Genomic DNA, 13,326 nt, shown 5'->3' on the forward strand with positions numbered 1-13,326 from the left:
TTATGCAATCTATTTCTGGGGGTATCCTTCATCCCTTTCTGTTTGTTTAGCGTATCCTTTATAGTACTATTTGATCTTTCTATAACTGCCTGACCTGTAGGATTATTTGGTATACCTGTAACATGTTTTATATTATAATAAACAAAGAAACGTTTCATTTTCTTAGATACACATGCTGGACCATTGTCTGTCTTTATTTGTGCAGGTATACCCATGATGGCCATAACTTCCAATAAATGTGTGATTACCAAATCAGCCTTTTCTGAGCTCAGGGCAGTTGCCCATTGAATACCTGAATACGTGTCTATGGTGTGGTGTACATATTTTAATTTACCAAATTCCATAAAGCAGAACACATCCATCTGCCAAATTTCATTCCTTTGAGTACCCTTTGGGTTACTCCCTGCAGGCAATGGTGTTTGATTATAGAAAGAACAAGTAGGACATCTCCTTACAATGTCCTTAGCTTGTTGCCATGTAATGGAAAACTCTTTCTTTAAGCCTTTACTATTGACATGATTTTTTTATGAAATTCTGAGGCCTGCAACACGCTTCCAATCAATAATTGGTCAATTTCAGCGTTACCTTGTGCTAGAGGGCCAGGCAGACCGGTATGGGACCGGATGTGTGTTATGTACATTGGACAAAGCCTATTCCTAATTATGTCCTGTACCTGGATAAACAATGAAGTCAACTCTGTGTCATCTGGTATGAATTCAGCGGTTTCAATATGCAAGATAACTCTTTCTGTATATTGTGAATCTGTAACTATATTAAGAGGTTCTATAAAATCCCTTAGCACCACAAGAATGGCATATAATTCTGCCTTCTGGACAGAATTATAAGGGCTTTGTTCCACCTTACTCAATTCTTCCGATTTATAACCTGCTTTCCCTGATTTATTTGCATCGGTATAAAATGTCCGGGCTGCAGTTATTGGAGCATCACGTACAATTCTAGGAAGAATATAAGAAGTTCTCTTTATGAGGTTAAGTCTATCACTTTTGGGATAGTTACTGTTAATTTCTCCCAAAAAATTAGCACAAGCTCTTTGCCATGGTTCATTATCTTCCCATAACTTTCTTATTTCCTCAGTAGTAAAAGGCACTATAATTTCTGCTGGGTCTATACCTGCTAGTTGATAAAGTCTCAGTTTACCTTTTATAATTAATTCAGAGACCTTTTCTACATAAGTTTTTAATTTTTTACTTGGTTTATGAGGTATAAATATCCACTGCAAAATAATATCTTCCCTCTGCATTAAAATCCCTGTAGGAGAAATTCTGGAAGGCAGTATGACTAGGATGGAACTAAGATTTGGGTTCACCCTATCCACATGTGCCTCTTGTAATTTTTCCTCAATCATTGTCAGTTCCTTTTCTGTTTCAACTGTCAATTTTCTGGGACTATTACTTTTGTCATTCCCAGAAGAGATATTATTCCTAGAATTTCTTTGCCTGCAATCCCTTTTCAGATGTCCTAATTTACCACAATTAAAACACCTGGCAGTTTGAAGTCTCCTCATAGCTTTGGAAATCGCTTCTCCTACCCAGGATTCATCGTTATAGCTAAACGTCTCAACATTCATTGTATGCTGTATCCATTCTTCCATTGGTGCTGATCTAGATCTTAAAGGCCCAATTATCTTTTTACATTCAGTATTTGCATTTTCAAAAGCTAGAAATTCAAGAAGTATTCATCTAGCTTCTGGGTCTGTTACCCCTACGTCCAGACCCTTAATTAATCTTTGCACAAAGTCAGTAAAGGGTTGTCTCTGTCCCTGCCTAACCCTGGTATATGATTCGACCCTTTTTGCTGGATCTTGTATTCTATTCAAAGCATTCAAGGCTGCTTTGTGACATAAAGACAACACTTCTTTGTCATAAAGAGCTTGGACCTGTGGTTCAGCATATGCTCCTACACCAAGAATTTGATCTTGGGAAACCTCCACACCTTTTGCTCTTCCTTGTTGTTCCATAAGTTTGGATTCTTCTCTGAAATAAATTCCAAACATCAAGGAAGGTCCATCATCTAAAACTGCAGACACTAGCTGAGAGAAATCATGGGGGGTAGCTCTGACATTAGAAGCCCAAGTCCTTATCATTTCCTTAACAAATGCAGAGTGCAAGCCATAATTAATGACAGCTTACTTAATTTCTTTTAAATCATTCATTGCTATTGGTGTCCATCTAGCCTCTAACTCCCTTTGAGCCTTTAGAAGTTGACCCTTTGTCAGAATAAATTACAGGGTATGTTGTTAGAACGCTGGGTAAGCCAGTTCTAACAGCTGGTGGTGGCGTTGTATCCTGTCCTTGTGCCTTCTTACTCTGTTCACCAGCTCCAATAATTTCTTCAATCATTTCTAATCTTTTTATCATTGTCTCCCTTAAATCCTGAATCTCCTGACCTCCCGTGTTTCTAGGAATTTCACTAAGGTATCAGTTTTTTGGTTCTCATTCTGGAGGTGCATTCTATCTCTTACCTTATCAAAACTTTGTGGTAACATCTGAAAGTCAAATTCAACAGCCTGAACCCTTTCAGGTAACTTCGTAGTACCCTTGGATATGGAGTCAATTTTGTCTATCATAGTATCCACTTGTTCAGATAACCCCTGATTTTCAATAATTTTAATCCTTTCAACTAGTTGTTCATTTTTAGTCCGTAAATATTGCATCTTCCTTAATGTTAAAATATTGAAAAGAAAACTGAAACCTAGTAACAAGTAAATTAATGTATCCCCATAGTCATATAAACCTTGCATGACATAATCCATTGCATTAATAAAGAAAACAGTAAAATTGGTGTTGGAAACAAAAACTGCCATATTACCTCTTGTCTAGTAGGCGGCGCTGTTTCCAAGTTGTGACTACAACCACTGCAAAGGTGACGGAAACAGGGTCCTGTTTCAGTGTCCGCCTTAGTATTTGTTAAAAACTAGGAAATATAAGTTGTTCAAGAAAGAAAATTTAATTAAATCAATTCCATACACGGAACCAGAAACCCAGAATCCAGGGGTAGAAAAGAGCAACCTGGAAGCCGCGTATGCCTCCACGTGACCGAGTCGTTCTGATTCACGCCACTAAAGTGCTGCACTTACAAGGGAAATTTAAAAACAACTCAGAAAAGAGCAAATCAGGCAGACAGAGACTGTCCCAAGCCTGTGGAGCTTGGAAGGCGTGGGGTTTAATTGAACTGCTGGCTCCAAACACAGGGCACAGGACGCAGTTGAGGGAGGGCTTGTGACTAGCCGAGCTGGCAGCAAGCAGTTGAATGGAGGGGGTTTCTACAACCAAATGTGGGGCGCCAGATGAAGGCATAAGTCACAGACAATCCCACACCAGTTTGGAATTATGATTAATAGAATGGTTATTTATTCAAAGGGGAAAAAACTTACAGATTACCGTCAAGGAACCCTACCTTCTCGTGTTCTGGTTGTCAGGTATTTAAGTTTGCATTAATAAATCAAGGAAATATACTATTACTTAATAAATATGCCTTGTTAGGTTTTGATTCTTTTTATCAACTGGTGGTTTTCAACTGGGATGATTTTGCCTCCTCGGGACATTTGACTGTGCCTACATAATATTTGGTTGTTGCTAATGAGAGAAGACTAATTGCATCTATTGGGTAGAGGCCTGTGAGGCTGCTAAAGCCCTACTGCAAACAGGATGGCCTCCCATGACCAATTTTCTGGCACCGCCTGCCTGCAGTGTGATGCTGAGATAACCTGCTCTAGACTGGAGAGTGGGAGGAGCAAAACAGCTCCGTGATGAAAATGCCCAGGCCCATTGGTCATAGATAACCATGGGAGAAAACACAGTTAATAGCTGTTGAAACATGAGCCCCTGATTGAAGGCGTAAGTCACAGACAATCCCAAATCAGTTTGGAATTATGATTAATAGAATGGTTATTTATTCAAAGGGGAAAAAACTTACAGATTACTGTCCCAGACAACAGCCCCTCAGTGTGAACAGGAAAGGAGTTGAGGAGCCGGAAGTGGAGCCAGATGCCAAAGAGGGAGTGGAAGACAGCCTCAGCTTTTTTAAAGAGAGAGAGACCACGCCCCAATATGCTGGTAACTCAGCGGCGATTGGCTGAAGGAGCGGAAAGAGCTCCCACAGCTCCTGATGTAGGAAAACAATAAAAACCCTCTACTTTCCCTATGACCTCAACTTATTTTAGTAACATTGTCCATGCATTTCTTAACTCTGTGTTATCACACTTCAAAAGCAATAGAGTCAACAAGAGGATTTCAAAACATGATCTACACGAGCCCATTCAAGAGCTAGATTCATTAGGTCTGAGTGTTCAGGTGATGCTCTCACAGGCCCACAGCTACTCAAGCAGTGATACATATCACCTGTCCTTCTGGAGGTTTCTTTGCCTCTGCCTCAAGGCACAACTCCGTCTCCCCCACCCCCAATTAATGAGGCATCCATGTCTATGCTTGGGAGAGAGCAGCTGTAGATTCACTGTGTAGCCAGCACGTTAACAAGACTGCTGAATACCACTTTTTGAAATGTTTAGCTCTTCATGAGGAGAATTGAAATCTAACATCACATTTCTCTGGGGGAAAAAAATCTATTCTATTAATATTTTCAAAATCCTCTGAACACTTTTTTCCTTTTCCTATAAGAGCTTGGAAGATACAAACTCATTTTAAAAAAAAAAAAAAAAGAGGAAAGATACAAAGATGAAGCCTGCAAATCAAAATCATACTCCTGAAACAGTCATTGTGTAGCATTTAAAATTCTATACTGTTTATGAGAATGTATTTGAATGTGTGTGTGTTGTACATGTGTGTGCATTTTTACACATGTGCATGTATATGTTGCAACAAGTGTGTATGTGGTTTCCATTTCCTTTTCTGTCATGAGGAATTTCCATGCCACCCTCTCTCTCTCCTTATCATTTCCTTAACAAATGCAGAGTGCAAGCCATAATTAATGGCTTCCCTGCTGCCCTCTGCTGCCTTTTCTCCTTTCCTCTGAGTACATACTTGCTGCTAAGGTATTTAACTTCCTCTTTCTTTCCAAGCCCCTAAAAACCTAAACCAGCTATCTCCTTTTATTAAAATTAAGTCTTGGGTAATTTGCATAAACTTTCTTCTCTTGCCACACATATCGAATTAAATTCACTTTTTATTGGAATGTAAATTGTCTTCTTTCAACTACACCCAAATTTGTTCTTCGTGTTTTGGGCTCTCTTTTGTAATATTCCCTGAGCTTTAGTTGTAAGAGTTGTTTCATAGATATGTACATTAAGACTGGGCTCCATAACTCTGCATATTGATTAGTTGTGATTTTCTGTAATGGTCTCTGATTGTGGCAAAGAGCCCTCTTGATGAAGGATAAAGACTATATGTATCTGTTTGTATAAGTACAAATATTTAGAATGTTGTTAGCGATTATGCTGATTTAGTGAAATAGTAGTGGTAGGTTCTACTTCAAAATCCATGACTCTACTAGAATTGAGAAGTTATCTAGGTTTCCAACTTGGCATGGCTTCCCTCTTGATGCTTGGATCTTAAGTATAATCGGAAAGCTGTTGGTTACCACAATGTATGTATGCTATTACTGTACCCCTATGGGTATCATGCAATGCTGGTATTGTTGTAGATCAAGGAGTCACTGCTAGACAGAACTGTTGGTTTCTCCCCTCTTTTGGAAACTTGAATGATGCCTTCTAATAACATAACAGCTAGTCCTCCATTTATGTATTAATTTAAATGTGTTTTAATGTTACTTGTAAGTATTTAAGTTTAAAAATTTTACCATCTCATAAAATTTTAATAAGGTATATGAATCATTAAAATTAGCTATGAAAATGTTGCTAATATTAGAGAAAATTACAAGAAAAATATCACATGTGGTTTCAGTTCATCTAATTGTTTGATTTGTGCCTCCATGGAAATTCTTCAGTCTCATTCTCTAGGGTTCACATTCCCAAAGTATTTCTGACATACATGTAGGTTACAGTTTGGTGCTGAATTTCTGCTTTTTCCATTTCCTTTCTCTCAGTTTTCACAAAGACATTTTTTCATGTTTTTATTATGCTTCATACAATTAATTAATTAAAAAAATAAATTGAATTCTTAGCAGAGACGGCTCTGGAGCCTTTTAATTTTTGTTAAGAGTCTTAAGTAAATGAATGCATCAAACTTTTCTGCATTGTGGTGAGTTTGCTCAACTCTCACTTTATTTTATTTTAAAAGGAAAGTGATATAAGGTCCTAGTCTTCTCAGGCTTTAAAATCTATGCGTAAATCTACCATCTATGATCATCATATAGTCCAACTAACTAGATGAATTTATGGTGTTGTTTCCCATTGTATGGTTCTTGTGTTACAAATATTTCCAAATAATTTTATTTGTTCGTATATTTAAATGTATTTTCTTTAGATATACAAACATTTTAACTTTAATCAATTATAAGATGTTCATGAAATACTTATTTGTAATTATATATGTATATGTATATATGTATGTATACATATATCACTTTATATTAATTCTCAAAAGAAAAATTGAGGATACAAATTACATTTGATAATTCTTTAGTTTCTAAAATATTCAATATGATATTCCATGCATAGAAGAAATTTAATGAGAAGTCTAAGTTGGATCTCAGAGAAAGAAAGGAAGGACTTGCTCTTTACAGGAACGTATTTATAGTGTGTACAGCACACAGAGCCATCAAACAACTGAATATAGATGACACTTCCTAGAGTAAAATGGTTGATTTAGAAATTTAGTATCAAGTGCATTAAAATAAGCACCAAATATGAGAAATGGACTGAAAAGTTACACATGTTGAAAAGATGTATCAGAAGTTGTTGAAATCACATTTGTTACTGATGGGAAAGATTTCTCCTTCAACCCTAAGTTGCTCACATTTTTTTATATTAGGATCAGAGAAAGAATGGAGGTTTGTGTAAAGTTTTAAAAGGTCTAGTTATAGAATTGGACTCAATAAAGTTTGTGTGAAATTTGTAAAGGTATTCATGATATAATAAGTGTTGTGCATTGAATTAACCAAACCTAAAGTAGTATTTGAAGAAAAACTACATATATACGTCAATGATAGTTTTTATATAGAGGGCACAAGTCTAATATTATTTTAAACAATAAAATCACAATACAGTGAATACTATAAGGCTTTAATTTTTGCACACAGACATGCCATTTTTATCTTATGTGCAACAGTGTTAATTTGATGCTGAGTAGTCAGTAAATACTTATAATGTAGTTCTAAGAAAAATGTAAGTAAAATCATAGGAAGGAGCAGTTAAGACATTTTGGAAGAGCATAGCACATATAGGAGTAACTCCTTTTCATTTTTTCTGTAGCTGTAGTTATTTTGAATAATTAAGAAATTAAAAGATCCAAGTTTTCACTGTAGCTGCTCCTTTGTATAACTAAAATATGTCGTGATACACCATGAGTTTACAGTGTGCCTGCCGTAACAGCCAATAATACTTTCTACAATTTATGATGAAATTTTATCCTATGTTTGAGTGATCCATCTTTAATCTTGTGAATTGTATTTTATTATGGAGTAAGCAACATTATACTGCAAAGGAAAGCATACATTATGATATGTCAACTTATATTTTGAATTTAAAAACTTAAACACAGAAATGAAATTATTTGTAGTTCTTTGCAAACATTTTTCACCCTGTCTTCTTAATTGTGTCTGTTTTTCAATTTTTCTGTTTTATCTCAGGGACCAAGAAAACCAGACTACTTCAGTGACCTTCATCCTCTTGGGCTTCTCAGAATATCCGGACCTCCAGGTGCCCCTGTTCCTCCTCTTCCTGACCACATTTTCCGTCACTGTATTGGGAAACCTGGGCATGATTGCCATCATCAGGGTCAACACACAGCTTCGCAACACCCCCATGTACTTTTTCCTTGCTCACCTGACCTTTGTGGATTTCTGTTACTCCACTGCTGTGACACAAACTGCTAGAAAACTTGTTTGTAGAAGACAGAACCATCTCCTTCTCAGGCTGTATCCTGCAGTTCTTTGCACGTACATGTGTGGTGACAGAAACCTACACGTTGGCAGTGATGGCCTACGACCGGTTTGTTGCAGTGTGTGATCCTCTTCGCTGCACGGTTTCCATGTCCCCCAAACTGTGCTCCATTTTAGTGGGCGCATCATACTCTTGGGGTCTAATATGTTCCACAACGCTTACTTACTATTTGATGAGATTATCCTTTCAAGCAGTTAATATTTTAAATAACTTTGTGTGTGAGCATGATGCTATTGTGGCTGCATCCCACTCTGACCCTTACATCAGCCAGGAGATTATTTCTGTCTCTGCTACATTTAATGAAATAAGCAGCTTGGTCATCATTCTTACATCCTATATTTTCATCTTCATCACTGTAATGAAGATGCCCTCCACCGGGGGCCGTAGAAAAGCCTTCTCTACGTGTGCCTCTCATCTGACTGCCATAATTGTTTTCCATGGGACAATTCTTTTTCTCTACTGTGTACCATACACAAAGAGCTCATGGCTCATGGTCAAGGTGGCCTCAGTGTTCTATGCAGTCTTCATCCCCATGTTAAATCCCATGATCTACAGTCTCAGGAATAAAGATGTCAAAGAGACAGTCAGGAAGTTAATCAGTAAAATCATATAATGCCATATTCATTCATTTTAAAGGAATATTGTACAGAATGTCTCACACTTTCTATAATGATAAACAAAATTAATACTTAAAAAATAAAGAAGACAGCGAGTTTAACTCCAAGTTATCTTGTTAACCATTTTTTTTAACTTGAGGTTGAGTATTTAGCTATAAATAATAAAGAAAGTAGCCATGAGGTTTTTTATTTAAGTGAAGATTTCATACTTGAAATTCAATGTGCACAATTTTTAAGATAGTACACATTCATTATGAAACAAATTTCTCCTTTTTTCAGTCATTGGCTAGCTAAAATTTAGATACATGGAATTGATTAAATTATTTTGTAATTAGTAGGGTGCTTAATTGCCTGAAGTAAATTTCTGTATCTTTGCAACTCTCACTTGCTAATCAAGACTGATGTCTTTTGGAGTATCAAAATTTTCATAAAGTTCAATGTAGTTCAATGATATTCTACAACAAATTGTAAATTAAAGTTTTTTTTATTTTTAATTGTTGATTCTTATTTCTAAAACAAATATTGTAATTTCCTTTATTAATAGTGAGTTTTAAAAAAATACTTATCCAATCAGAACTTTCTAGGTGCTTAGAAATAAACATTACTATATCAACAGTCATAGAGTTTAACTATCGGTATACCTCCTTTATTTAATATCTGGTAGTCTGTAAATTAGATATGATATGTATTTAACAAAAAACTCTGCCAATTGTTATATACATTTAAAGTAATGTTTTTAACAAGAAATAATGTAGTGGGAATGAAATTACAATAAAAATGAACTCTATTTGTCTTATATGTACTTTTAATGTATGTCACAATTTTTAAAAACCATGCCTGATATTTATACATTAAATTATAATTTTGACACTGTAACTGGCTTTCCTCATTTGTAGAAGAAAACAAAACTACAAAAAAGTGATAGTGTTGTGGTAACCACCCATTCTGGAAATAGATTTGCGACCCACTAGAGGGTATAGGAAGGAATCCATACTTTGTAATGTAAATCTGTTACAAAGCCTATGGCAGGGTATGAAACTGAATCTAGGGGGGGAGACTTAATTCTAATGCTTAGCATGAAACCACCTTCTAAATAAACGTTTATATCCATCACTAACAGTCTGAGTCAGTGAAGTTTATCTAGCAAACTTCAGTGAAGGTTGTCTCTCAGCTACACAAAGTGCTGAAAGAAGTGATGATTGAAAACTCAGCACTAAAATTACATGTACTTCGGAATATCTCAAAATAATTTTACAAGTTGAAAGGAATGTTGATCTGGATAGAGATGAAAGAGTGTGCTGATACTCAAATCTTCTTGCCAGAATATTCACTTCAGGGATTACTTCTAAGACATTTGTGATTTTAGGCCTGTTAATTTCTGTAGTGTAAAATAATGTGATAATAATTTCTTATCAGTGGGTTACTTCACATTTGTGATTTGACAATTTGACATTGAACAATAGCACAGTTACTTTCTAAGTCAAATAAAATGTCTAACATGATATGCTTTACTATATCAGTTGGTATTTATTATCTATCTCCTTCACATCGTTGTTGCTTAGGCCATAGTCTGGTGGTGATCTATCAAACAAAGACAAAGGATACCTTCTGAAAGCCTTGATATTTTACAGAAAAAAATAAGACAAAGAAGACAGGTACCATGAAAATCTTAGTGACATATGAAAGACATGTAGACAGCTGTGTATCATCCCACCATTGAAATCATGATTACGCTGATTTATAGGAATATAAATATAAATAAAGGAAGAGAGAAAATTAATTCAGGCTATGTATTTTATTCAAAAATTTAGAGAGAAAAAAAAGCAATCTTCTGGCTGATGTCTTATTCGGAGTAGGATATTGCACCAGTGCCAAGAAGCTCACAGAGAATAGTTTGTGAACTTTGTACTGAGAAAGGATCAGGTCAGCAAATAACACATTGCTGTTAAAGAATCAGCAGTAGCTCAAGAGTGTGACAAAGACAATGACAAGGAAGTAGCCTCCTGAAGACTATAGAAAACATGATTATAGATCGCCACAAGTAGCTATAGTCCAACTCCTGCCAACATGGATGCACATACTAGCAGGGTCCAGAAAGACAGTCCACTGGTCAAGAACGCACGCTGTTACTACAGAGGATTTGAGCTCATGTATCAACTCCTACAAAGGGCAACCCACAAATGACTGTAATTCCAGTTCCAAAGGATCCAAGACTGTTTGTGACTTTCATGGGCACTGCACTCAGGTTTATAAGCCCACACTCCAACATACACATAATAATTAAAGGTAAATTTCTTTAATAAGATACATACGAGGATTAAATGACTGAAGCATGCAAGACTGACAAGAGAAAACAAAGAAAGAATCCAGCTGTAATTCAGATAAACAGATAGTTAAAGGTCATAGAAAAGTAAATGATGTTTCAAATAATAATGTAAATACTGCTTTGAACAAAATCTTTAAAATTTTATCTACCCTTTGTATGTTCTGTACATTAAAATTTTATATGCATAAGTTTCAGATGTGTATGCAAAAGCAAATTATGTAATCTCAGAACCTGTAAATTCAGAAACTGTGAATGCTAAAATGCTATGAACATTATAATTTCCAAAGTGTATTTCTTTCTTACTGATGGAAGGCAAGACAATTGATTCTAAAAGTGCTCAAATAAAGTTTAAAGAATGTGCATAATATAATATGCCTTCTTATTGCTTGCTGGAAAAGCAAACAAAGGGAATTATCATTCATATATACTCATATATAAATATAAAGGTCCTGTACAAATGTTAACATGCATACAAGGGGGAATTATAGAGGGCAGAGAAAGGGAAGAAATAGGTGTGACTTAAGAAAGAGAAAGAAAAAGAAAGAATTAAAAAAGAGAAATACAAAATATAATGAAATTTATATTTATATATCATTATAGAATCATGATTTAGCTCTCTCCATTCTAAGATTAAAAAACATAATTTACATTCTCTATAAAGCCATTTGTAGTGAATAATGTAACTGCTAAACACACACATTATCCCCAGTTTCTCAGAATTTTTTTGTTTCATTACATGAATAATATGAAATCAATGAATAAAAATATTAATAAAAAATTCTTTAGGTGTGTGTGTGTGTACATGTGTGTGGCTATGAGGGAGAAAGGATTTTTACATGGATTAACTTCTTCACAGTCTCCTTTACATCCTTATTTCTTAGACTGTAAATAAGAGGATTAAGCATAGAGATGGCCATGCTATAAAACACAGTGACTATCTTAACAAGAAGCAGTGAGCTCTTGGACTTGAGCACACAGTGAAGAAGGAGAATGATTCCGTGGCAGAGGGAGATAGCAGTCAGATGGGGCGCACAGGTAGACAAGGGTTTTTGGAGTGCTCCTTTAGTAGGAATCTTGAGGACAGTGACAAAGATAACATTATAGGAGACAATGATGATCAGGAGACTACAAATCTCATTGAACATACAAACTAATAAGCATGCCAACTGGTTGAAGGAAGAATCAGAACAGGCGGTTGAGAGGATGGCAGAGTACTCAAAACAAAAGTGGTTAATGATGGTAGATCTACAGTAAGATAGTGCCAGAAGAAAATATGTGAGTGTGAGGGCACAGAGCCCACCCCAGAGGTAAGTTATGCTTACAAGGAAAGTACAGGGCCTGCGAGACATAGCCACGGTATAGAGCAGACAAAGCAGTCATAAGCCATCACTGCTAACATGAAGGTTTGGGCAACCACACAAGCACAGCCAAAGTAAAACTGGACTATGCATTCTTTGATGGACATAGATCTGTCTGTCGTTATCAAAAGGTCTAAGAGTTTGGGTACAATCACTGTGGTGTAGCAAAGATCAATGAAGGATAAATGACTGAGGAAAAAGTACATGGGAGTGTGGAGTTTGGCATTGATCCTGATGACCAAAATCATACCCAGATTTTCCAAAACAGTGGTAGTGTATATGATCAGAAACACCAGGAACAAAGGCACTTGTAAGTTCGGATACTCTGAGAATTCCAAGAAGACAAAGAAGACTCCAGTACTCTGGTTTCTTGAGTGATGCATTTGGATCCTATTGGAGAAAATCAGAAAATTCATTCCAGGCAGAAGAATACAGTGGAAGATGTTTATAGTAAGAAGGGAGAGAGAATATACCTTAATTCATGCTATAGCATACACCAATTGGTATTTGAAAAGAACATAGTGTGACTTTGAATCACAATTTTTTTTTATACACATAGGTTTCTTATATCAGTTGGAAATAAACATTACCTCATTTAATATACACCAAGAAGTCATGAACACCTCTGTGTAAACATTTTAATGTGATCACTCAGGGATAGTCAACACTCCAAACTGGATATAATTCCCACTTCACCATCTAAGTTTTAGGACACCAACTCTGATAGTTCTGTTACTGGAGTAGAGCTTGTAAACAAGGCTCTTACTATACAGATGTGTGCAATGGCTTTAGATTCCCAAATAACTCTTCTTAAATAATGGTTGGTATTTTTTAATTAATTAATTTATTTATTTATAAAAATTTCTACTTTCTCCTCCCAATTCCCTCCCATTACCTCCACTCTCTCTCCTCCTCCATCTCCAATCTTAAGAGCAGTCAGGATTTCCTGCCCTGTGGGAAGTTCAAGTTCCTCACCCTCCCTCCAGG

The 13,326-nt window shown here is 35.9% G+C and overlaps 1 protein-coding gene and 1 pseudogene across 1 annotated transcript; one reads left to right on the forward strand and one right to left on the reverse strand.

Moving 5' to 3' along the window:
• The first annotated feature begins 7,639 nt into the window (after positions 1 to 7,639).
• On the forward strand, positions 7,640 to 10,157 carry LOC148122847 (olfactory receptor 5D3-like). Its single transcript, XM_087896688.1, is given in 2 exon segments — positions 7,640 to 7,959; positions 7,961 to 10,157. Coding segments are annotated over 2 exon segments (1,011 nt in total). The 3' UTR covers positions 8,652 to 10,157.
• A 1,636-nt stretch (positions 10,158 to 11,793) lies between these two features.
• On the reverse strand, positions 11,794 to 12,766 carry LOC148122848 (olfactory receptor 1165-like; annotated as a pseudogene).
• Between the last annotated feature and the right edge of the window lie 560 nt (positions 12,767 to 13,326).

This window comes from Myodes glareolus, chromosome 2 (genome assembly GCF_982192425.1).
Source record: "Myodes glareolus chromosome 2, mMyoGla1.1, whole genome shotgun sequence".
In the NCBI taxonomy this organism is placed as follows: domain Eukaryota; kingdom Metazoa; phylum Chordata; class Mammalia; order Rodentia; family Cricetidae; genus Myodes; species Myodes glareolus.